At 36.9% G+C, this 23,815-nt stretch overlaps 1 protein-coding gene across 3 annotated transcripts; it reads left to right on the top strand.

Moving 5' to 3' along the window:
- The first annotated feature begins 1,249 nt into the window (after positions 1-1,249).
- si:ch211-141e20.2 (poliovirus receptor) lies at positions 1,250-22,699 on the top strand. Of its 3 annotated transcripts, XR_009436498.1 has the most exons (9): positions 1,250-1,337; positions 16,830-17,171; positions 17,462-17,764; positions 18,167-18,272; positions 19,117-19,253; positions 19,541-19,631; positions 20,185-20,230; positions 20,863-21,290; positions 22,168-22,699. XR_009436498.1 is itself a non-coding variant. In XM_059561159.1 (8 exons), the coding sequence occupies exons 1-8, from the start codon at positions 1,253-1,255 to the stop codon at positions 21,013-21,015; spliced, it is 1,263 nt and encodes a 420-aa protein (XP_059417142.1). In that variant the 5' UTR covers positions 1,250-1,252; the 3' UTR covers positions 21,016-21,429. The 3 variants fall into 3 exon arrangements, 2 of the variants coding, with proteins under 2 accessions (XP_059417142.1, XP_059417143.1); XM_059561159.1 differs by lacking the exon at positions 22,168-22,699 and having other exon boundaries at positions 20,863-21,429; XM_059561160.1 differs by lacking the exons at positions 20,185-20,230; positions 22,168-22,699 and having other exon boundaries at positions 20,863-21,088.
- The last annotated feature ends 1,116 nt before the right edge of the window (positions 22,700-23,815 follow it).

Here is a 23,815-nt window from a genome sequence, read left to right as displayed (position 1 = left end):
TCCTCAATCCTCAAATGCCCAATCCTCAATCTTCAAATGCCCAATCCTAAATCCCCAATCCTCAATCCTAAATGGCTAAATGATTAAATGCCCATTCCTAAATAACAAATTCCCAATCCTAAATCACCAATAGCCCAACCCTAAATAGAAAATGCCCAATCCTAAATACAAAATGCCCTATCCTAAATACCAAATGCCCAATCCTAAATACCAAATTAATTATCGACTTGGACTTAAATCTCAAATTTTGATTTTTAGTTTTGGATTAAGACTTTTAGTTTTAGACTTTTAGTTTATAATCTGACCCAATAAACCCTCCATATCGCTCATTGCCCAGAGAAAAGTAGACGGCGTGTTTGGAATAAACTGAAGCATTTATAACATTTATTATTGCATTAAGATGAAGTAACGAAGTAAAAGTACAGATTTTTTCAAAAAAATTTACTCAAATAAGAGTAAAAGTACCCATCTTTGAATATACTCTGAAAAGTATTAGTTACACAAAAAATTTACTCAAGTAAATGTAACGAAGTAAATGTAACTCGTTACTACCCACCTCTGCTTTTAACACAGAATCAGTTGAAGTCTTTAGTCAAGTCACTTTTATTGTCACATGACCACAGCACATGTGCCTTGGTGAGTGAAATTCTTTTGAGCTTGCTTTTCAGCAAAAGCAATCTACTTTTATCTTTGAAATGAAAATATACAAATTACTGTATGGTTTGACTTAGCCATTTGTTATTAAACTACAAAACATTTTAATTGTTATAAGTTTGTAGAAAATAAGAAAAACATTAAAAATACTGCAAGGTTGACACATTTGAGTCAAAATGATTTTCAAGTGCACCACAATGCAGTATATGATTAAATACAAAAAATAACTTTTATAAAGACATTTTTAAAAAAAAATTAATTATATTGTGCATTTTATCTAATAAATGTATAATTTGGGGGGAAATAAATAAATTAGTACAGAGATTAAGAATGCTTATATTTGTATACAGGCTAATGTTATTTTTTTCTTCTTCTGTGCATTATAATGATGGCTTTATAAAACTGCACACTGTTTCTAGCTTTTTAAACAAAATATTCTGGTCCTACACATAGACTGTAAAAAATAGATCCTACACCAACTACACACTTTGCCTATGAAAGACGATCGAACCAATCAGAGGTACTGTAGGGCTGTGCGACACCCGCCCCAGATGCAGCCCAGCCTCGATGAAACGAACGCACTCTGTCCAAACTCGACATGCTCCATTACTCTTTTTGGAAAATAGAAACGGTGATATTGTTTGTTGTACTTTCGTTGTCCGTCGTCTGCGTCAGAATGTCAGGTGAGTAGCCTATGTTTACGTCTATGCATTGCATGACGCATTTTTAGAGTATTTGCTTATCTGAAATGTGGTCGTCAAACAGACGTTTAGAAAAGCTGTTTAAGGTGTTTTGGATCTAGATTAGAAAATGTGTAAAACGGACATTTTTAAAGACGTCTGTTTGTACACAGCAGATTCCGGATATATAAGCGATATTACGAATTTGGTCTAGTGTTGTTTTGTGTGTCCAATGTTTTGTGTGTTCATGTACAGTCGCCGTCGTCTGTAGTCTTAATGAGCGTTGGCGTCATCTGAAGTCTTCACAAGTGAGTTTGGATTCAGTCTGCAGCTGGTGTAATCTCTAGAAACCTTGGGATGGCTATCCTGAGATACGTAGAAACTGTAAATAAAAACAAAAGAAAGTTTAGCATAGCTGCTGCTGTTCATATAATTTCAGACAAAAGATTATGTATTTAATCACATATAACTGGAGTGCATGGTTATTAGATGTGTTGTGTGAATACTAAACTATGTATTTAATCTAATTTAAACTAAAAAAAAAAGTGTGCCCGAGCCCCAAATATTATTAGGAAGGCTATTTCAAAGTAAAATACCAAAAAATACATAGAAACTGTAAATAAAAACAAAAGAAAGTTTAGCATAGCTGCTGCTGTTCATATAATATCAGACAAAAGATTATGTATTTAATCACATATAACTGGAGTGCATGGTTATTAGATGTGTTGTGTGAATACTAAACTATGTATTTAATCTAATTTAAACTAAAAAAAAAAGTGTGCCCGAGCCCCACATATTATTAGGAAGGCTATTTCAAAGTAAAATACCAAAAAGTTCCACTTCCTTTAGTGGACTTTGATAAATTCTTGGTATTACAGGCCAAGCACCACAGCAGCTGCTGCCACCATTTGTGCTTATTTTGCTATATATATCTGAGTTGATCACAAGTAGGTTTAATAAACGCACATCCAAAAACTTTAGGCAGGTGCTCAATCACGATACACTTCACCAATCAATAAACAAAAATCAACAGACTGCCACTAATGCTCTCAAAAATCAGTTTATTGATGAAGTGTTTCATGTGATGCCTGTAAATCTATTATTTGTGGAACAGGCATCTCTTTAGCATGGAATACACATGCCACAGTACCATTTCAGTAGGTGGAACATCATATTTGTCATTTATACTACCGTTAAAAGTTTGGGGTCAGTAAGATTTATTACATCTTTGAGAGAAGTCTCTTCTACTCACCAAGGCTGTCTTTATTTGATCAAAAGGAAGTAAAAAACAGTTATATTGTGGAATATTACAATTTAACACAACAGTATTAAACTACGTGAGTATATTGTGAAATGTAATTTATTTCTGTGATCTAAGCTAATTTTTATTACTCCAGTCTTCAGCGTCACATGATCCAAGTCAAATCAAGTCACTTTTATTGTCACATGACCACAGCACATGTGCCTTGGTGAGTGAAATTCTTTTGAGCTTGCTCCAGAAATTGCAGAAATAATTAACATATAACCATACAGACTTCAACAGGTGAAAATGTGCAATATGCACATACATAACCTCAGTACACACAGTGTACTATTAGACATACTTACAGTTAACACTACACATTATACGCAGTATGTAAATACATACAGTTATCACTAAACATTATACACTACACACAGAATGTACATGTTCCACATTATGTAAACATAAATAAGAATAAAAATATGCTAAGGTGAAACAGAGTGTACGTGAAATGGATACAGAAATGTCATGGGTGTGCTTTGGATGGTATCCAGCGGAAACGGGTAGGGTATTGTATTAAAAGCAGTGTGTATGTGTAGTCCAGTGTTGGACTGTTGGAGTTAAAGTGCAGTGTGGCAAACCATATTGTGGGAGTATGCTGTAGGGTTCTGTAGGGTGTATTAGTTCTGACTGTTCATTAGTCTGATAGCCTGAGGGAAAAGGCTATCCCTCAGTCAGCTAGTGCGGGATCAGATGCTGCGGAGACGTCTTCCTAAGGGGCAGCAGAGAGAGCACTCCATGGGATGGGTGGCTGGAGTCACTGATGATCCTCCGGGCTTTCCTTATACTCCGCCTGGTGTAGATGTCCTGGAGCGAGAGAAGCTCACCTCCAATAATGTGGCTGGCAGTTTGCACAACCCTTTTCAGAGCTTTACGGTTTCCAGCGGTGCTGTTTCCAAACCAGACAGTGATGCAGCCCGTCAGGATGCTCTCTATTGTGCAGGTGTAGAATGTTCTGAGGATGCTAGGGCTCATTCCAAACTTCCCCAGCTGTCTCAGGAAGATGAGGCATTGATGTGCCTTCTTCAGCACTGCGTCAGTGTGTATGGACCATGTGAGATCCTCACTGATGTTAACGCAGAGGAACTTGAAGCTGCTTACCCGCTGCAGTGTCTTGTCGATGGTGATGGGTGTGTTCTCTGCTCTGTCTCCTGAAATCCACCACTAGCTCCTTGGTCTTGTAGATGTTGAGTGAGAGGTGGTTCTCCTAACACCATTTAGTCAGGGTCTCATCGTTGTCGGTGATCAGGCCTATCACCGTTGTGTCATCAGCGAATTTGACGATGACGTTGGAGCTGTGTATGGCTGTACAGTCATGTGTGTACAGGGAGTACAGGAGCGGTCTGAGGACACAGCCCTGAGGAGCACCAGTGTTCAGGGTTAGCGGTGATGAAGTATTGATGCCCACTCTGACCACCTGACTTCTGCCTGTCAGGAAGTCCAGGATCCAGCTGCACAGAGATCTGTTTAGTCCCAGAGTCTGGAGCTTCACAACAAGTTTGGCAGGCACTATGGTGTTAAATGCTGAGCTGTAGTCCACAAACAGCATTCTCACATAGGGGTTCCTAATTTCCAGGTCGGAGAGAGCAGTGTGTAGGGTGAAAGCAATAGCATCGTCTCTAGAACGGTTGCTTTGATATGCAAATTGTAGTGGGTCCAATGAGGCAGGCAGCACAGAGCAGATGTAATCTCTGACGAGTTTCTCAAAACACTTACTGAAGATGGGTGTGAGAGCAATGGGCCTCCAGTCATTTAAGCATGTGATTTTGTTTCTTTTTGGAATGGGCACAATGGTAGATTTTTTTAAAGTACGAGGGAACCACAGACAGACAGACATTCTGATTTGCTGCTCAATAAACATTTTTAATTATTATCAATGTCTTATCAATTATCAAAAGTTAAAACAAACATTTCTGTTTTAAATAAACACTGTACTGTTTTAAAACTTTATTCATCAAAGAATCCTGAAAAAATGAAGCAACACAGCTGTTTTCAACACCGATAATAATCAGAAATGTTTCTTCAGAAGCAAATCAGATATTCCACCATAAATTGCTATTACAAATCAATAAACCTGTTGCGAAAAATACAGCTTTTTGTCTTACCTAATTTAAAGAGCCGTAGTCTCTCCTCCTTGTACCTGACTGCCTGTGATGCATTACAATCCTCCGACAAGAAAGTTATTCATGTTATTCCTCTCGTTATTCCAAGTCCAAGCTGAATCCACTCATTATTTCAGTTTCAAAAGTCCACTTGATGTCACGGTGACGGATGACAAATGCTACTGTGCACATGTACATTCTGACTCGAGTTAATTCGCATAATAACTTCGACTGTTTGCCCTTTTGAACTATAATAACGATCGCTCGTGCAATGCCATGGCTGCTGACGTTATTTATTTGCTATCATCTGATCTCTGTGCTCTCTGCTCTGCATCGAGTCTGAATCTGAATGACTAAAACTTTAAGATTAAACGGTTCATTTATAATATTATAAAAATGGGAGAAAATGTAAAACGCGGTTTGGCGGTCGAAGTGTCCCTCACTGGCTGCCATAGAAACATGAAATGCGCTCGAGACTGCACATGCGTGCTAGCTGTATCAACCTAAAATGCTTTAACGCAGTTTGAGCGTCATAGAAAACATTCATGTGACAGTTCACCTCAGATTGTGTTGCTGATTTGAAATATATTAAATATGAGTGTGTCAAGTCTGCAAGCATTAATACCGTGCGTGCACTTGTATTAACTCTGAGTCTGCGAGCTCTGCTTCTAAAAGCAGAGAGAGAGAGAGATCACTTTTTTTGGCTCCCTCTTTTCTTTTCCTAATTTTACAAGTTGCAAGTTACAAAAAACACAAGCAGTCTTTGATCATGGCCGGGTGTTCTCCGACTCCGAGTCCAATGACTCCGATCGCACGGGTATTACACACAATTTTAAACAGACCCGGGACCCGAGGTAATAGATTCGGACCCGACCCGGACCCGGCTGATGATTTAAAATATAGACCCGAACCCGTACGGGTCCCGGGTCGGGTCCGGGGTCACTGTGAAGACCTCTACCACTTAGTGTTCTTAAAGAAAAATTTACAAATTCCCACATGCTGAGCAGTTTGTGATGTTTCAGGAAGTTCCAGTGCCCAGTGCTGTTATTTTGTTTTTTTTTTATTTTGTGTATTAAAAAACACTGCTGAAGTGCAGATTTAGTTTTTTGTATATTGATTATATTCAAGTAGGTTTGGCCTCTTGTTTATTTTGGTTTGTAATTTAATTTCATGTTTATACATTTGTCAATATTTAAATGTTTTACAAGAAAGTACACTGCACTATATAAGTATTTAAGTACACTCCCTGCATTATGCACTTTTGTGTGTTCTAATCTAATGCTGCTGTTGTCTTCTGTGCCCAGACTTGAGTTTTATTTGATGTTTGATACATTCAAGAAGCGTGTTTCAGGTAAAATTAAAGGTTCAGTTCATATATCTGACTGCTTGTATTTATTGACAAAATTGTATACATGTGAAGCAAAATTGAAAAATAAGGATGCAGTGCATCATCAATGCATCGTGATGCATCGAGATAATCGAATCGAACTGAATCGATGACTTGATAATCGTAATTGAACCGAACCGTGAGACCAGTGTAGGTTCACACCTCTAGTATGTATGTACATACTTAGTGTTCCTGTAGCTCAAGTGGTAGAGCATTGCCTTAACAAGTGCAAGGTTGGGGGTTCGAATCCCTGGGCACACATGACAGGAGAAAATTGTTAGCCTGAATGCAATGTAAGTCCCTTTGGTTAAAAGCATCTGCTAAATGCATAAATTTAATTTTTAATTTAACACGTGCTGTTCAGGTCTCATTTGTGCGCGTGCGCTATCAGGTGATGACGGAATAAATGACATCGTTTTTTATGTCTGGGAATCCAGAATGCGCATGCATCAACAGAAACATATATTAGCTGAACCCTGTTTGTTTCGTGTAATTTATAGCAAACCGTATTGCAGATGCTTTGTCAGATTTAAGTTGAACCGCGGTCCCAGCACGTGCCGATCCGTGTGGGGTGAACCGAATGTTTCTTTTTTTTTTTTCTGCAAACCGTGCCATCCTTAATAAATAAATAAATATATATATATATATATATATATATATATATATATATACAGTCGTGGCCAAAAGTTTTGAGAATTACACAAATATTAGTTTTCAAAAAGTTTGCTGCTAAACTGCTTTTAGATCTTTGTTTCAGTTGTTTCTGTGATGCACTGAAATATAATTACAAGCACTTCATACGTTTCAAAGGCTTTTATCGACAATTACATGACATTTATGCAAAGAGTCAGTATTTGCAGTGTTGGCCCTTCTTTTTCAGGACCTCTGCAATTCGACTGGGCATGCTCCCAATCAACTTCTGGGCCAAATCCTTATTGATAGCAACCCATTTTTTCATAATAACTTCTTGGAGTTTGTCAGAATTAGTGGGTTTTTATTTGTCCACCCGCCTCTTGAGGATTGACCACAAGTTCTCAATGGGATTGAGATCTGGGGAGTTTCCAGGCCATGGACCCAAAATTTCAACATTCTGGTCCCCGAGCCACTTAGTTATCACTTTTGCCTTATGGCACGGTGCTCCGTCGTGCTGGAAAATGCATTGTTCTTCACCAAACTGTTGTTGTATTGTTGGAAGAAGTTGCTCTTGGAGGGTGTACCATTCTTTATTCATGGCTGTGTTTTTGGGCAGAATTTTAGTGAGCCCACTCCCTTGGATGAGAAGCAACCCCACACATGAATGGTGTCAGGATGCTTTACTGTTGGCATGACACAGGACTGATGGTAGCGCTCACCTTTTCTTGTCGGGCCAAGCCTTGTTCCAGATGCCCCAAACAATCGGAAAGGGGCTTCATCGGAGAATATGACTTTGCCCCAGTCCTGTGCAATTACATTACCTGAGCCTCCCTTCTGGACTTCAACGTGCTATCAGCTTCGCTCACTCTGTTCGCTGCTCCTTGGCACGTTGTGTCAGTGAGTCACGTGACGACACAACGAATCACAACAGAGCAGCAGGAGGGGGAGGAGTAGCAAATGGATGGACCAGGATGTGAAAGCAGCGTTTGTTCAGGATTGTAGAGGTAGAAGACACGAGCAAAGTATAATGAACGTAGATGAGAGATATTTAAATTAAAATATCGATTCAATTACAATTGTATCAATCAGATACCAATACCAGTGTTGGCATCGATACTATCGATATATAGATCGATCCGCCCACCCCTAATTTGAGGGCGCGGGCAAACGTAAAGAGAACGTTGTGGCATGTGTCCATTGCGAGATAGAGCTGGCATACCACAACTAGGGCCCTATGATTTCCGCGATGCAGAAAACGTGGACGGAATCACGGAATCCAGTCATAAAAACGGAATTTGCCAAATTTTAAATGAATTAATAAAAAATAGGTCATTGCATTTACATCAAATCACGATATGGAATAATGTCTGTAAATATTAAGCCGGAACAGTCTATTTAAAAATGGGATATTTAAATTTCCTAGTTAAAATACTTCTCAAATATCCTTAGTAAACTGAAAAATCCAAAAGCAGTTAAATCATTACATTTGTATCATATAATTTGTTGTAATTATATATTTAGTTTTATTTATTTAAATGATTTTATAGTATAATTTGTCTCTTTTGAAATTTTATGTTATATTTGTAACCGGGTGTAATGGAAGAAATATACACCGGAAGCAAAATATGCTTTTTGAAATGGGGGTTTTATTCTGACTGCTGTTTAAAGTAAGTGACAGCGGTCAATGGGAGCACAATTAAACAGATAAAAGTATAATTAAGAAATAAAGCTTGCCTTGTTAAAAAGGATTTCACAAGGAAAAAATTTGATTTCACTAATTTAAAAAAATAAAAAACAGAAATCATGGAAACAGTTTACAGTAAATTTGAGGATGACATATAATCAAATGTCACAAAAAACAAAACTCAAGTTCAACCTTTAGATCGATGCACTAATCCACAGAATATTCAAACTGAGATACAGTGTAATGTACTCCCAACAGATCAGATGTAAATCGATTTCTCCAAACAAAAAAAAAAGTACAATCTAATTGGAATACGATAACACAAACTGGAATACGGAAGTGGCTGAGGTACAAGAGAAATAAAAGCACATTAACAAAGCCACAACCCACGTTTCACAAATTAATCAAGCAGTACCCAAAATATGCTTTAAACCAAACAGTTATACTGTATACATCACAGAATATAGCTTAAAATCATGGAACGATTTATCAAATAAACATGGCATCAGCATTTTACACCATAAATCATGAAACATACATACCCAATCCTTTACCAATCACCACAAGGTTCACTCGTCACACATGCACTTCAAATAAATCTATAAACAAATGTACACACCAAATGTTCTTTTAAACTCCGCTGCACAACTTATTTGTGCATAATAAAGATTTTGTGAGTTATATTTACAAAGAAAGATGATTATAAAACGCAGTAAATTCGATCAATGCAAGCACAACCACATGGAACTCCTCTGTACAATCAAAATGGCTTCTCTGGTCGCGCGCAGGCATTTCAGCGCAAGTGAATAGTATCGCGAGAAAAGAGGAATTTCTTAAAGGGGCCATGAACATTTTTAATGCAAAATAGAAACGAGGTATATTTACACTACTTGGCCACATATGTTTTTATTTTTATTTTTTTCTGGAGCTTATTATGGTTCTACTGTGTTGAGCCTTCCATACCAGAATCTTTTTTGTATACTAATTAATGCCAGTTTGTTGCATTCCGTTTTTGAACTTAATAAAAAAAAAAGAGTCCACACACTTCAGTTTGGGACAGCCTTCGTCGCGCCACTGTGACGCATTCGCACTTCAAATGCACACTCCGTAGTCTATACACTTAACTTTGGGACACAGCTATTTGTGCTATCCGGGTCCTACCCAAGCGGCAACCTCCAGCTCTCTCTCGTGAAGCCAACAAGGAAGTGACTAAAACTGTAATTCATCAACTGGCCGCTTGAGGCTGACTGCAAAAGGGAGTCAGTCTAGGGTGACCAGACGTCCCGAAAAATTCGTGACAGTCCCGAAATCGAATATATATAAGCCTGCATATAAAATAATCACACACCCACTGTGTAACATCGTGAAAGGCAATCAATTCCCAGCAAACATTATCCGTGTCGGACGGACGTCTTTTCAACGGTCAAAAGACGTCCGTCCGACACGTTCCGTCATGGTTGAAAAATAGTTCCAAAATGAAAGTTGAACCGACGTCATTGACGTCTTCTGGACGTGAACTGCACGTCTTTTCTGCACGTCTTCTGGACGTCCAAATGCATCGATTTCTGGACGTCGTCGTTTACATGTTTAAATGCGTTGCTGCATAGTTTAAGTGTATGTATATATAAGCCTGCATATAAAATAATCACACACCAACTGTGTAAGATCGTGAAAGGCAATCAATTATATCTTGAGGTTTAACACATCTTGACAAAAGTTCTAGATCGGTCCAGTCAGACCTTAACATCCATAAAACATCTTAATCAAGTGTACATCACAAACAATAACACATTATTTGTGGACATTTGCAAAAAAGAAGCATGCTCTGATTTAGCACATTTTATTGTTTTTGAACAGTTTAGCATCTGTTAACCAAACTAAAATACCAATTAAAAAATACTGAATTATTATATAAAGGGATAGTTTACCCAAAAATGAAAATTCTGTCATTTACTCACCCTCATGTTTCAAACCTGTATACTTTTCTATGTTCTGACAATATTGTTTTCACGTTTGCTTTACTGGGTCAATGACAAAAAAGAATCTTCAAGATGATTAAAATCTATTTAAAGTGTAACTAAACCCCTGCTTAGAGCCTGACTCCACCCACTGACAATATTTGAAAAATGCTGAAAAGTGGGCAGATCACAGCGGAGATGGACGAACCTAGGGCGGGGCTGAGCGAGAGCGGCGTGATACCGAGACCCGCAGTGACGGATTGATTGACAGCTGCTGTCAGAGACGTTAAAATGGAGAGTGACTGTAATGACGCAAGTAGCTTTGCAACAGAGCGATCATTTGAAGTAGAGGACTTTTCTCCCCCACTTTTACCTGAAGTGGAGGGTGTCGAGGTGTCTGTTCATATCAATTCGAGCCGCTGGCTCAAACTGCGGTCTTACCTACCACACCGCGTCGCTTTTCAGCGCGAGCTGTGTGGAGAAGCCCATTTCCACCTCCATTGCGTTGGAGAAGCAATCCCTTGTAAAACGCAGTTTGCACACTCCCGCTCTAGGCGGGAACTTGCGGTCTTCCAGGCCAAATGCATGCAACCACTGGCTCCTAATTTTAAAGTCTGCTGGAAAACTATGCAGTCCAGCAGTGCTGTCGCAACCAGCAACACACCTCCATACCATCCTGACCACTGTACTAAATACAGATAAATCTATGCTAACTTGAAGATCTAAATAACTATATAATTGCTATGCTAAATAGATGCTATATTAGTCTATCCTGGTCCTTACCAATACTCGCAATTCCAACTCCTGACTCACTACAGTGATTTTGACGGAACAAGATGGTTTTATACTGCCAAGGGCGTGGTAGCTCGTACCAAGGGGCGTGGTGAGCTGGAAACCGCTTACGTCACCTGCCACCGCTTACGTCACTTGCCACCGCAACATCCAATAGGAAAAATCAACTGCAGTAGCCACCGTTCAACCTGAAGAGTGCAGCACTCACACGTTTTTACACCATATATTGTAGAATTAAAACACTTTATACTCAAATGTCAAAAAAGTTACTCGAATCAATGAACAGCACTAATAAAGCCCCATTCTTATAGATCATTAACTAAAGAAAGTTGGTTTAGGGTTTAGTTACTCTTTAAAAAATTTGTTTTTCAATGTAATCTTTGTATCCATTTTGTATTTCTGAAATAAGTTTACAGGCCTACCATTTTCATCAGAAATATGATTTAATGAGGGTCATCACTGAATAAAAAGTGCTGAAATACTCAGTCTTGAAGTCCATTATTATTGTCAAAAATTTCTATTTTCGCAAAATTTGTTTATTAATGTATTTATTAATTGCATTTATTTTTAAATACTTTAATCATATAAATAATATTAAGAATATTATATTTGAACGTGGCATAACCACCTTGCAGGAACCATTTGAATTCAAATATTACATTTCTTTTTATCATGTCTTTATTAATCTTGTCACTGACTTACACAGTTGTCTTATAAACACAAAGATATTTGGAAGAATATTTGTAACCAAGCAAATCTCACAATCCATTAACTGCCATTGTAGGAAAAATGATTATGATCGTAACATGAGGGTGAAAAAATTGTAACCTCCACCCTCATCTCTTCCTGGAGCAGGCTTCAGGTGTTCTGCCATCGCTGCATCAGTCTCAGAGACTACCTCTTCACAGCATCTGAGGGAAGAGAATATATTTATTTGTAAAATAAATAAAATAAAAAATTTGAGATAAATGACATGCACTTATTTTCAAAATATCTTTATGGTCTACAGCTAAAAAAAATAAAATAAATAAATAAAAACCTTGGAACAAAATGAATGATTCATGAATGAAACATTAGAAAAAGGTAATCAACATGCATTGGATTTTATTTTTATTGAATAAAAGATGTTGTGTTTTAATGTGTTGCCGTTGAGAAACACTCTTAACTGGGTGTGTAACGGTGAGAAAGTGAACAGGACATTTCTGATATGACAGGAGGGCTGTGATGTCCCCTGAATAATTAAAGCGTACCAATAAAAATTACATCAATATAAGTAACTTTTAGCCTACTAACGTTAGCGAATTTTAGCCATACTCAGTGAACTTCAGTTGACAACGTGGGCATCATTTCTCTCGGTTCCTTTGTGTCAAACAAGTAAAACTCAAGCATGTTAATCAAATAATACAAAATGTACTTACGCAACAGTAGATTTTATATAATATATATTAGGGGTGCACCGAAATTTCGGCCGCCGAAAATTTTCGGCCGAAATGGCATTATCGGTTTCGGGCCGAAAAAAACAAAACAACCGAAAACGTAAACCGAAAATGAATTTCACCCGCCCCTCCCATCCGTGCGCAAGCGCTTAGGTTTCACTCACGGTCGAGCTGTTATCACGCGTCTGCCTATCAAAGATTAAGCATGTCAAAGGGCTGTCACAATCAAAAAAAGCTTGTCACAAAAGCTGCACAATCGATCGGACCAACCAACACAAGTTACGAAAACGGAATCGATTTTAACGGCCTTCTCTCGGAGCGCGTCCAGCTCGTCACTATACGCTCGCAGCGAACGCGCGTCACACAGCAACTGCAGGTTCTGACACACACACACACACACACACACACACACACACACACACACACAGCCTATTAGTGCATAATATCAATGTAGCCTTCAGTAATGTTTTTCATTGATGTTATGGCAGTCCACATTGCTCACTTGTGCGCGTCTCAAGCGCCCCTCTTTACGTTCGCCCTAATGCCTGTTTAGATGTCGGTGGATTTGCCTATATTTGGCGTTGAAAAACGGATCAACGCCAAATATAGGCAATTTACTAACGATTCAATGAAAACTTTGCCTATGTCTCAAAAATCGAACAGGATTTTTTTTTTTCACAAAAGTGACAGCCCTATACGAGAGGACACCAAGGTTGCAATATGTAACATTTGTTCTGCAAAAATCTCCAAAATTGTGAAAACTATTTTATTTGATGGAACATAAAACTTGAAGAATAATTATTATTTATATTTATTGTAAAAAATATTTTATGTTTTGTTATGTAACTGTTAATAAAAGTTTGATTATTATATTGTGATTTTTTCAATTCAGATCCATTAAATCCAAGCAATATATATATACGTTTTTAAAAGAAGCCATTTTCGGCTTCAGTCTCGGTTATCGGCCAAGTGCATCCTAAATTTTCGGTTTCGGCGCAGAATTTTCATTTCGGTGCATCACTAATATATATCGATACATCTCCCTCCTCGAGTCCTCTTCCTCATGGTTGCCTGCTGGATGTTCCAGAGATCTCGCGAGATAATCTATCCTATCGCGGGATTTTGTAATATCACGAAATATATTACTATGTTTTGTGTCTACATCTTGGCAGCACCGTTTTGGCAATTGCATACTACTCAGACCAAATGGTGACCGGATATATATCTGTTTTACATGTATATGCATAGATTCCATAAAAATAATAACGAATACATAAAACAGGTTGAAATGATGACTAAATTGTAGCATGGTAATCACTTAACCACACTGGGCAGTTTGTCATTATAATTTATTTAAACAAGATAAAGTAAATATATTTACTTTGTATAAAAAAAAAAAATTCCTGCTAGTCTTGCTTGGAGTCTTTTCACAACCGTGACAAGACGTGTAAAAGACGTCAGTGGACGTCTATTCACAACCTCTTTAAAACCTCTTAAAAACTACTTGGTGCACTTAAATTAATTATTGCAGTATTAATCAAGGTGTAAGCACAGCTTTTGCATATTCAACAAGGATTTCATAGAGGGTCACGATGGACGTGTAATGCACGTGTAAAAGATGTCAAATAGTGACGTCATCCAACAACCGATTCACAACACGGGTAAATATTGAACTACACGCAGCTAAAACTCAAAGTAACAATTATACATGCAACCCCATAGAACTATAGACATGTACAAACATATCTGAATGCTTTTTTAGGAAATGTTCTGTGTTACATATTTCTACCGATTTATGCCGTCCTACCTCGACTATTTTTGGCCGGGCACACGACGTCGCCGTCGGACCAATGTTTGCTGGGTATTGTCAGATAAACATTAAAAACTGTCTGCTGAGGTTGAGTCGTCCTGCAACCAGCCCCCGCCAGCTGCTCATTGCCTGCAGCTTGTTTTTCTAAGTTCTAAAAATATACCGTAGGCGGCTAGGCATGCATTTAGATATTCATTTATATGCATGCACAAAGACAATATGACCTTTTTGTCCCCTTTTTGTTTTAAAGCTTGATGAAGAGAGCGCAAGTTGCGCTATGGGAGTCTATGGGACTGATTCCCTTTTGCAGTCAGCCTCAAGCGGCCTGATGAATTACAGTTTTAGTCATTCCTTGTTGGCTTCAGGAAAGAGAGCGGGAGGTTGCCGCTCGGTCCTAACTCCACTCAGTGTTGCCAACAATTTTTCAGAGAAAGTTGCTAAAGGAAGGTTGATTTGTTGCTGAAAGTTGCTTTTTTTTAAAAATAGGATTAAAATATACAATCACCTTCAGGAGAACATAAACAAATAAAAGAAGATATAAGTTAGAAAAAAAAGAGGAGAAATAAAACACAATAACGTGATGTTATTTCGCAGTGACGTCATTACGTACATCACGATGCAAAAAAAAGAGAAACGTTGGGAGGTTGAATCAAAGCTTAGTACACATAAGATACATAAATGTAGTTTCATTTGTCCGTGTACAAGGTTTTATTTTTTTAATTTTGCACCGTTTTGTCCCACTTCTCAAGAATCAGTGATATATGTATATATACGTGTATATTAACCCAATACACAGTAATTATTGTCTTAGTTGAGTCTTTTGTGTAGAATATCTGAGTAGTTCACATGACTTCTGTGCTCCTTCTGTCAGCGTGAACTAAAATGATCACGTATCTCGCTGTTGACATTTTTTGACTAGTATATGAATTGAGCGATTTAGTTATTCACATATTTACATTGCTCAGAAAATATAAACAAAAGTTCAGCTGTACATGCTTGACACGCAATAACAAACTTTGTTGGTTTTTCCAGAAAATCAAACTTGCTGTATAGCACACACTTTAATGAAATTCATTCATTCTCGTGTATCAAGCAAACATGCTGGAGCCTGCATTCACCATAACTGATAACTAAGCTGTCCATAGCTGTTTCTCAATTTTTTAATAAAGCAAAGTATACAGACTCACATTCTTGTGGAGATCCGTCTACGCAGGGTACCTTGAAAGAACGAAGGCTCAAGTGTAAGCTAAACATTAATAATAATTAGATATTGCAATTTGGAAATAAAACATAAAGTGTTGCACATTTTATTGGTGAAAAGATGACTATGTGTAATTTGTGCAACTGTTTTTTTAATCACTTAATTAGAAACATTGCATATTAAATTGTATTTAGATTGTCACCTGTTAGTTATATGGGCTAGTAATTTAAAAATTTAAAATATATGATATAAAGTTATATAACAAAATAAAGCTCTGCAATTTTACTGCAATACAAGTGTGTCCCACTGCGATAATAAAAAGTTCGATCCACGCTTGTGGTCTTCATGCTTACTTGAACACCTGGGCAAAATACAGGAAATACGTAATGTAAATAGACAAATGGTCAAATGCAAAGACAAGATGGTGTTTGGAAATATCTAATACTCAAATTTATGCTTCCTCATTTCCTTGCTCCTCCATCTTCCAGCCTTAAACCCAGGAAACTGATCAAAGTTACCCATCTTGAAGGACATCTCAATACTATAATTGCACCGCGAAGAGGCAAGGAACAACGAGCAAGGAAGCTTAATAGGAGCTATGAGCAAAGATACACAGGTGTATCCTATACGCAGAAGTCTTTCTTGTCGAACAACCTGAGACATTTATAAATTGTCCTCCCCATTCACATTGGTCTTAATAATTTTCATTTATATTTTACTTTTGCAGTTACTTTACTTTTACATTAACTATACTGTACATTTAATTTATTTCAACGGGGCATCTTGCATTAAATTTGATTATGAATGTTACATAACCAAAATTTAACAACATAAGGGCGGATCCCTTGAGCGCAGCTGATGATGCTTTTAAGTAACACTTGATTGATCAAGTATATTCCAATATACAAATAAGCTTTTTATTATTATTATTATACGTCTGTCCTTATTCTCTTTTCTTGTAGTGAACCATCTCAGCTATACACATTGTCTGCTAAAACCCAAATACAAACATAGTTTTAATGTGTAAGCTATATGTGTAGTATTGTAAGATCTAGCCTTTAAGAGTACACATAATTTTACTGATTTATATTACAATCCATTCTCTTTCATTGAACTCTACCTCTACACTTCCAGGTTTCGCAGTTTATTAAAATGTTTGTTAATTATTGTTTTTATATATATTTTCCAGATGGAAAGGTTATTGGTCAGGATACAACAGTCATAAATGGAGAAAATGCCACTTTGTTGTGTCATCTGACTGAAACAGATGATGATCTAACTCGTATTATATGGAAGAAAAAGACACGAGAAAACCCTGAGGAAACCCTGTTCTTTGTCATTCGCCAAGGGGACAAAACTGAACACAAGAATGGATTGATAACCAGGTTACAATTTATTGGGAACTTTGCAGAGAAAAATGGATCAATTCAGCTGCTCAGAATGAGGCTTCTGGATGAAGGGATCTACACATGTACCTTCAACCTATACCCTAGTGGGCCATTAGAGACTGACATCAATGTCACCGTTTTTGGTAAGATGGCTTGTTCATGTTATTATATGGCACATTGCCTGCAGATATCGCTGTGAATTTATTCCTAACAGTGATGGAACTCAGTAAGTTATTTAAAATATTTCATTTTTATGTTTCAATATTTCAGACTTTCCTCCTACAGAAATGGTTTGTGCTATGCGAGAACTGTAAAAATTAAACGAGTTAAACGATTTAAATTTTGAAAGGGTTGGGCTGGGCTACTTTTCAGTATCCACCGTTCACATTTAATGATGCATATCCATTAGCTTTTTTTCCCATTTCAAATCTAGCTCGTCCTGTGGGTACTGTCAAAGGGGAGGCACCTGTTGCTGGATATCTAGAGGTGAAGTTGGCATCATGCTTTGCCTCTAATGCGTGGCCTGCAGCAGAAGTGATGTGGAGATTAGGAGATCTGGAAAACTCTCTTAGGACTGAAACCAATCATATAATAAACCCAGATGGGACCATTACTGTTGTGTCCTACCTACTTGGTGTCCCATTAAAACATTTAAATAAGAAGAACATCCAGTGTGTTGTGAAACACAACACCCAAGAAGAGGAACTTGTGCTGAACTACAGAATAAACATTCATTGTAAGTACACATGTGGTGTATCAACCGACAGCTTAAATACAAATGACTGTTATGTACCATTCATATAAAACCAAAACTTTGTGTTTCAAGTACAAGTAACAAAGGCTTGTTTTTTGAATAACTTTTTTGATTGTGAAGAATGAATATTCAGTTATTACAGCTAATAAAAAATGGAGAAGATAACCATAACCAAAGACATGAGAGAACATGTTTGTGTGTGTGTATATATATATATATTATTCCACATATCTGACACATGGAGGCATCACTATTCTCAAAATGTTGATCTTATTCCTGCTCTGTAACCCAAAGTTCATATAGAAATATGGGTTTAGTTTCACACATAGTACATTGTTTTTATGGATATATATAGTTATTTTTTGCTGCTTATTTTTTTTCTAGATCCTCCTGAGTCAGTGGTTATAATTCCTGACACTCCAAAAAATGCTAAAGAATTCAGGTGTATAGTGGATAGTAACCCAGAACCAACCAGCTACATCTGGACAAGGTAATAAAATAAAAAAATATATTTTGGGCTGTGTATAATGGCTTGTGTTTAATCGAAGAGTTGCTCCTGACAGTTCAAATTAATTTCAGCACTCTGTTTAAATAAGCTGAAAATCAGACAGAAAATTATCAAGCAAGTAATGCATTATTGAAGGCATGCTATATGAAAATATATCTATCTTAGTGGCAGTTTTATTCTACAAGCTAATCATTTTAAGTTACTTTTGCATATTTTGTCTGAACTGCCAGGCTCACAAGTTCCAAGTCTTTACTGCTTATATTGGGAAATATTTCCAAAGTAAACATCTTAGGGAGCAAGAACATAGGAAAGGACTTGATTTTATCCATCGGTTGTTTATTGGATTTTGAAGAGTGAGCACTGCATATCAGAATGGAGGTAGATTAACTGCAACATTGGTGTACATACGTCATAGACATCAAGTGAGTCGTATCACAGGGAGAGCAATTTGTGACATTTTGATTAAAGATTACAAGGTCAAAAAATGTAATGCATGGTTGAATCATTCACAATAAGACCAGTAATGTGCATTTAGAAAATAAATAAGGTCAGTTTTGATTTCATGTCTACATTCTGCATGTTGTTTTGTCTGCCAAGTGCAAAGGTTGTAGGTTTAGATGCTTGAAGCTTTTAGGATTCAAAGAGAGACAGAAGCATGGATGTTCTGATAAGTTGCTGAGGTGTTGGCCTGTGGTTGCTAGTTGAATTTTTCTAATGTTATCCAACTTTGTTTTAGTTTTTTACAGATAGTTTACTACTGACCATCACGTGTACTGTTATGTACTAGCAGAACTTATATTGATCTTGCATATTTCTCTATTAACAGAGAAAGTACTCCCTATTATGAAGGCAACAAGCTTCCGGTGCCTAAACTGTCCCCTGACATTAATGGCTTGTACATTTGTAATGCTTCAAATCAATATGGAAGTTCATTAGGTTCACTGTATATCAGTGTTCATACTGGTGAGTCTATTTTTGTAGTTATAGTTCTTATAGTTTATAGTACATGTTGTTTGATGTTCTTGAACTATGCTATGAAAAAGTTGTGTGTTGCTCTGAACAGAACTGAATTGAAAATTTCACAATTTCACTTGTGTTAAGAGAACATTTACATTTATGCGTTTGACAGTAAGATATAAGTATGCATGCAACACTTCGATAAAACTGGTAGTAAAATGAACTGGCATGCAAAAAAAAAAGTAGAAGTGTGGACTTGCATGCATTTACTTCTCTCCATTCCTCTTTCCTAGAAACCAGCAACGTCTGTTGGGGTCTGTTTGGTTTTTTCATCTGCTGTGCTGTTCTTGTTGTTGTTTTTGGTGTGATATTCAGATACAAGCGGTGAGTTTGAACACTTTATTTGTCTTAGTGTGATTTGAGAGTTGGATATTTTGTATCTCAGGTTTAGTTTGTTTTGGGTCATATTTTAATATTGCCCTACAATAATAAAATACGTTTAAAAACTTAACATTTTCCAGTGATGAGCTGTTTGTTTGACACAATTACAAGTGTAGTTGATTTTTTTGATGTGTGAAAACTCAGAAATAGAAACCAAGCAATCAGCATTATCTTGGCAAAAATGTTAATTTAGTTTGAAATAGTTTGTATTAATTTAATGGCAATGTAATATAAGACACATTATAGTGTTATAAATATACATCCATTTTTAAATGAAAAAAAAAATCACAATTTTATTTTTGTGAGTCAAATTACAGTATTGACTTTAAAAAATGCTTGTTCAGTTTGTTGTTATCATTGTGTCAAAAACAGAATTAACACAATAAATAAACACTTTTTATGGTTCTGCATTTTGGTTATTGGTCAAATTAACATGGAGACTGAAGCAACGTGTGGTCAAACTGGTCCTGCTATGTTAAATTTATTTTAATTTTAGGGAATGGATTAGAGTACTACAGTGTTCCAGTGATCAGGGAGAACAGGTGGGTCTTTGTTATACCACAGCGTTCCAACTGTGGGTATTTGTTGTTGTGGCCTAATGATTAGAGAGTCAAAAACATTTTGGCTTATGCAAATCTTCCCACATAGTGATGTAGATATGTGGGGGCGTGTTAGAACGAGCCGTTTCAGGGGGGCGGGAATGAGGCTTATCTTTTATAAAGAATATCTCTTTGGATTTAAGACTTTAGTCTTACAACTTTACAGATCTCACAGCTTGTAACACACCAAAGAGAGGAACATTTGAAATCACATCATATGAAAACAGAGTCATTGTTTTTTGTTCATGTTTTTAAAAGGACTGTCTTATGTTCACCGATATGCTAATCGTGGCTAAATTTAATGAAAAATACAGTAAAAACAATAATATAGTGAAGTATTAATACAATTTATAATAACTGTTTTCAGTTTGAATATGTTTTAAAATTTAATTTATTCATGTGATATCAAAGCTGAATTTGTAACATAAATGTGGTTAATGTTGCTTTTGATCAATCTAATGCATCATGGCTGAATAATACTTTCTTTCCAAAATACAAATCTAATTGACCACAAATTCTAGTGTGAATTGTTTAGATTTTATTCATGATTATAATTTGCCTAAACTTTCCCACAGGGTAGTGGAGAACAACAAAGACCGGAGGAAGACCCTGATGATCAGGCTGAAAGTGGTAATCCAGTCTCTCCTGTGCAGTTACAAAACACTTTAATTTATGTGGACATGAATCAGAATGAGTTTATAGTCTCAGGCTCATGCTCTATACATTAATCCACTCAAGATGGCCGCATCCTTTTTGTGAATCAACATGTTTTTCTTTAATTTTGATTTAAAAAAAAAAAAAGTGTAGGACCTCGGTGAACAGTCACGCCAATAACTGCAGAATCGGCTACTTCTGCCAAAGGAATTATAAAACCTACTTCCTCCCATTTGCTATCTGAACACCGTTAATGATTAGCTGAGGAAAAACAATGCTCAAGATTGTCTGGACCCCTTTCCTGTCAAGGAAACAAATGGCTAAAGGACTTTGCGACATTAAAGGGTTAGTTCATCGAAAAATCAAAATGATGTCATTAATAACTCACCCTCATGTCGTTCCAAACCCGTGAGACATCCATTTATATTCGGGACACAATTTAAGATATTTTAGATTTAGTCCGAGAGCTCTCAGTCCCTCCATTGAAACTGTGTGTATGGTATACTGTCCATGTCTAGAAAGGTAAGAAAAACATCTTCAAAGTAGTCCATGTGACATCAGAGGGTCAGTTAGAATTTTTTGAAGCATCGAAAATACATTTTGGTCCGGCTTGGTGTTCATCTTCAGTTCTCTCTTCACAGCATTTCAGTCAGTGTACTGTTTGAGTACATGAATTACTCCGGGATATTGCTTTGTTTTAACTCAGAGGGAGTGTCAGCTACATTGAAAAAGTTAACAGCTTAAGTCATTTGTGGATTAATGCGTATTGGAGACCCGAACCATTTAAAATGATTCAGTTCGATTTGGTGAACTGGTTCAAAAAGATCCGGTTACATCGAATGATTCGTTCGCGAACTGGATATCACAAACTGCTTTGTTTTGAACTCTCTCCCAACAGAAACGGAAGAGAAGAACATGATGAATAAAGTCGTAGTTTTTGCTATTTTTGGACCAAAATGTATTTTTGACGCTTCAAAAAAATTCTAACTGACCCTCTGATGTCACATGGACTACTTTGAAGATGTTTTTATAACCTTTCTGGACATGGACAGTATACCGTGCACACAGTTTCAATGGAGGGACTGAGAGCTCTCGGACTAAATCTAAAATATCTTAAACTGTGTCCCGAATATAAACTGATGTCTCACGGGTTTGGAACGACATGAGGGTGAGTTATTAATGACATTATTTTGATTTTTTTCGATGAACTAACCCTTTAAGTGAAGTGATAATGTGATCATACAACAGAGGACAAGTCTGTTGCAAAATACCCCCGCTCATGAGTAAACTAATGGGACATCGACACCCTGAGTCCCTAAAAAGGACCTGATTTAACTAACTCTTTTTACAAGATACAAAGACCCTGTGTAACACAGCATCACATGATCCCAATGTATGGAAACGCCACAGGAATCGTTAGTAATTAATGGACCTCGACAAAAAGAACCAATACAGGACCTATGTATTGGAACATGTTAGCATTTCTGCCAAAGACTTCCATGATCAAATGGTTGTAACATATTGGATCTATATGGCCCCCACTCACCATTTCTTTCATACCTTTTTTCTCTCCTGTCTCTATTGTCCTAGAAACAGAAAAGACCAAATTAAATGGATTTTGAGGTCCAGACACATATTGCCCTCAGAGACTGAAAAAAGAGAAAAGTAACTAAATTCGGAGAGGACAACAAAAGGAACAAAAACAGTTAAACCGTTAACCCACAGCCATCTGTCTGTGGTATCTGTTAACACATCCCTAAACCCCACCCATTCTTTTTAGGTTTAACAGACATCTGTGGATATAAGATAGGGTGACCATATTTTGTTTTTATTTTATGCCGCCTCTGTATGGATAGAAAATTGTTATTACAAAAAACTATCTATAACCAAAGACACAAATTCAGATAGGTTTCTCAGAGGTTGGTCAACACGTTTTATTATTCAATTCAAGTTTATTTGTATAGCGTTTTTTACAATACAAATCGTTACAAAGCAACTTTACAGAAAAATACGTTAAATATTTAGTAGTAGCTTATGATTGGTGACTGTCAGTTTGTGCACTTATGACAGGATTTTTCAGAAAAAATGATACAAGACGTAGTCAGCCAGACAATGAACATTATTAACAGCAATTATTATATGATGCAGTCACACTTGTAGCAATATTTGTTAGTTCTGTTGTTGATTCAGGGTCAGCATCATCTCTTCTCAGGTGTTCTGGATCCAGACTGGAGCTTGTGTAAATCCTAAAACAGAGAAACAAATAGAGACATCATTAGCATAGCTGCTGTTCCAACAAAGTAAAATTAATTAGTTTAACCCAAGCTAAAGAATAAGAATGTGCATTTGATCAGATGCAACACTCAAAATTGAAGAGATGCATTATTCGAATGCTTGGCGAAAGAGATGCGTTTTTAATCTAGATTTAAACAGAGAGAGTGTGTCTGAAACCCAAACATTATCAGGAAGGCTATTCCAGAGTTTGGGAGCCAAATGTGAAAAAGCTCTAACTCCTTTAGTGGACTTTGCTATCCTAGGAAATACCAAAAGTCCAGCATTTTGTGACCTTAGGGAGCTAGTTAGGTATGCAGGAGCTAAACCATTTAGGGCCTTATAGGTAAGTAATGATAATTTGTAACTGATACGGAACTTAATAGGTAGCCAGTGCAGAGACTGTAAAATTGGGGTAATATGATCATATTTTCTTGACCTGGTAAGGACTCTAGCCGCTTCATTTTGGACTACCTGTAGCTTGTTTATTGAAGAAGCAGGACAACCACTTAGAAGTGCATTACAATAGTCCAGTCTAGAGGTCATGAATGCATGAACTAGCTTTTCTGCATCAGAAACGGGTAACATTTCGTAGCTTGGCAA

Source organism: Carassius carassius, chromosome 11 (genome assembly GCF_963082965.1).
Source record: "Carassius carassius chromosome 11, fCarCar2.1, whole genome shotgun sequence".
NCBI lineage: Eukaryota > Metazoa > Chordata > Actinopteri > Cypriniformes > Cyprinidae > Carassius > Carassius carassius.
Note: the sequence above shows the minus strand (reverse complement) of the source record. Positions and strands in the feature narration are given on the sequence as shown.

Bases quoted from the DNA above. Each gene is read 5' to 3' on its own strand.
- si:ch211-141e20.2 (XM_059561159.1), top strand. From the start codon at position 1,253: ATGCTCCATTACTCTTTTTGGAAAATAGAAACGGTGATATTGTTTGTT. The intron at 18,273-19,116 runs GTAATAAAATAA...CTCTATTAACAG, and splicing joins ACCAGCTACATCTGGACAAG to AGAAAGTACTCCCTATTATG. The intron at 20,231-20,862 runs GTGGGTCTTTGT...ACTTTCCCACAG, and splicing joins CCAGTGATCAGGGAGAACAG to GGTAGTGGAGAACAACAAAG.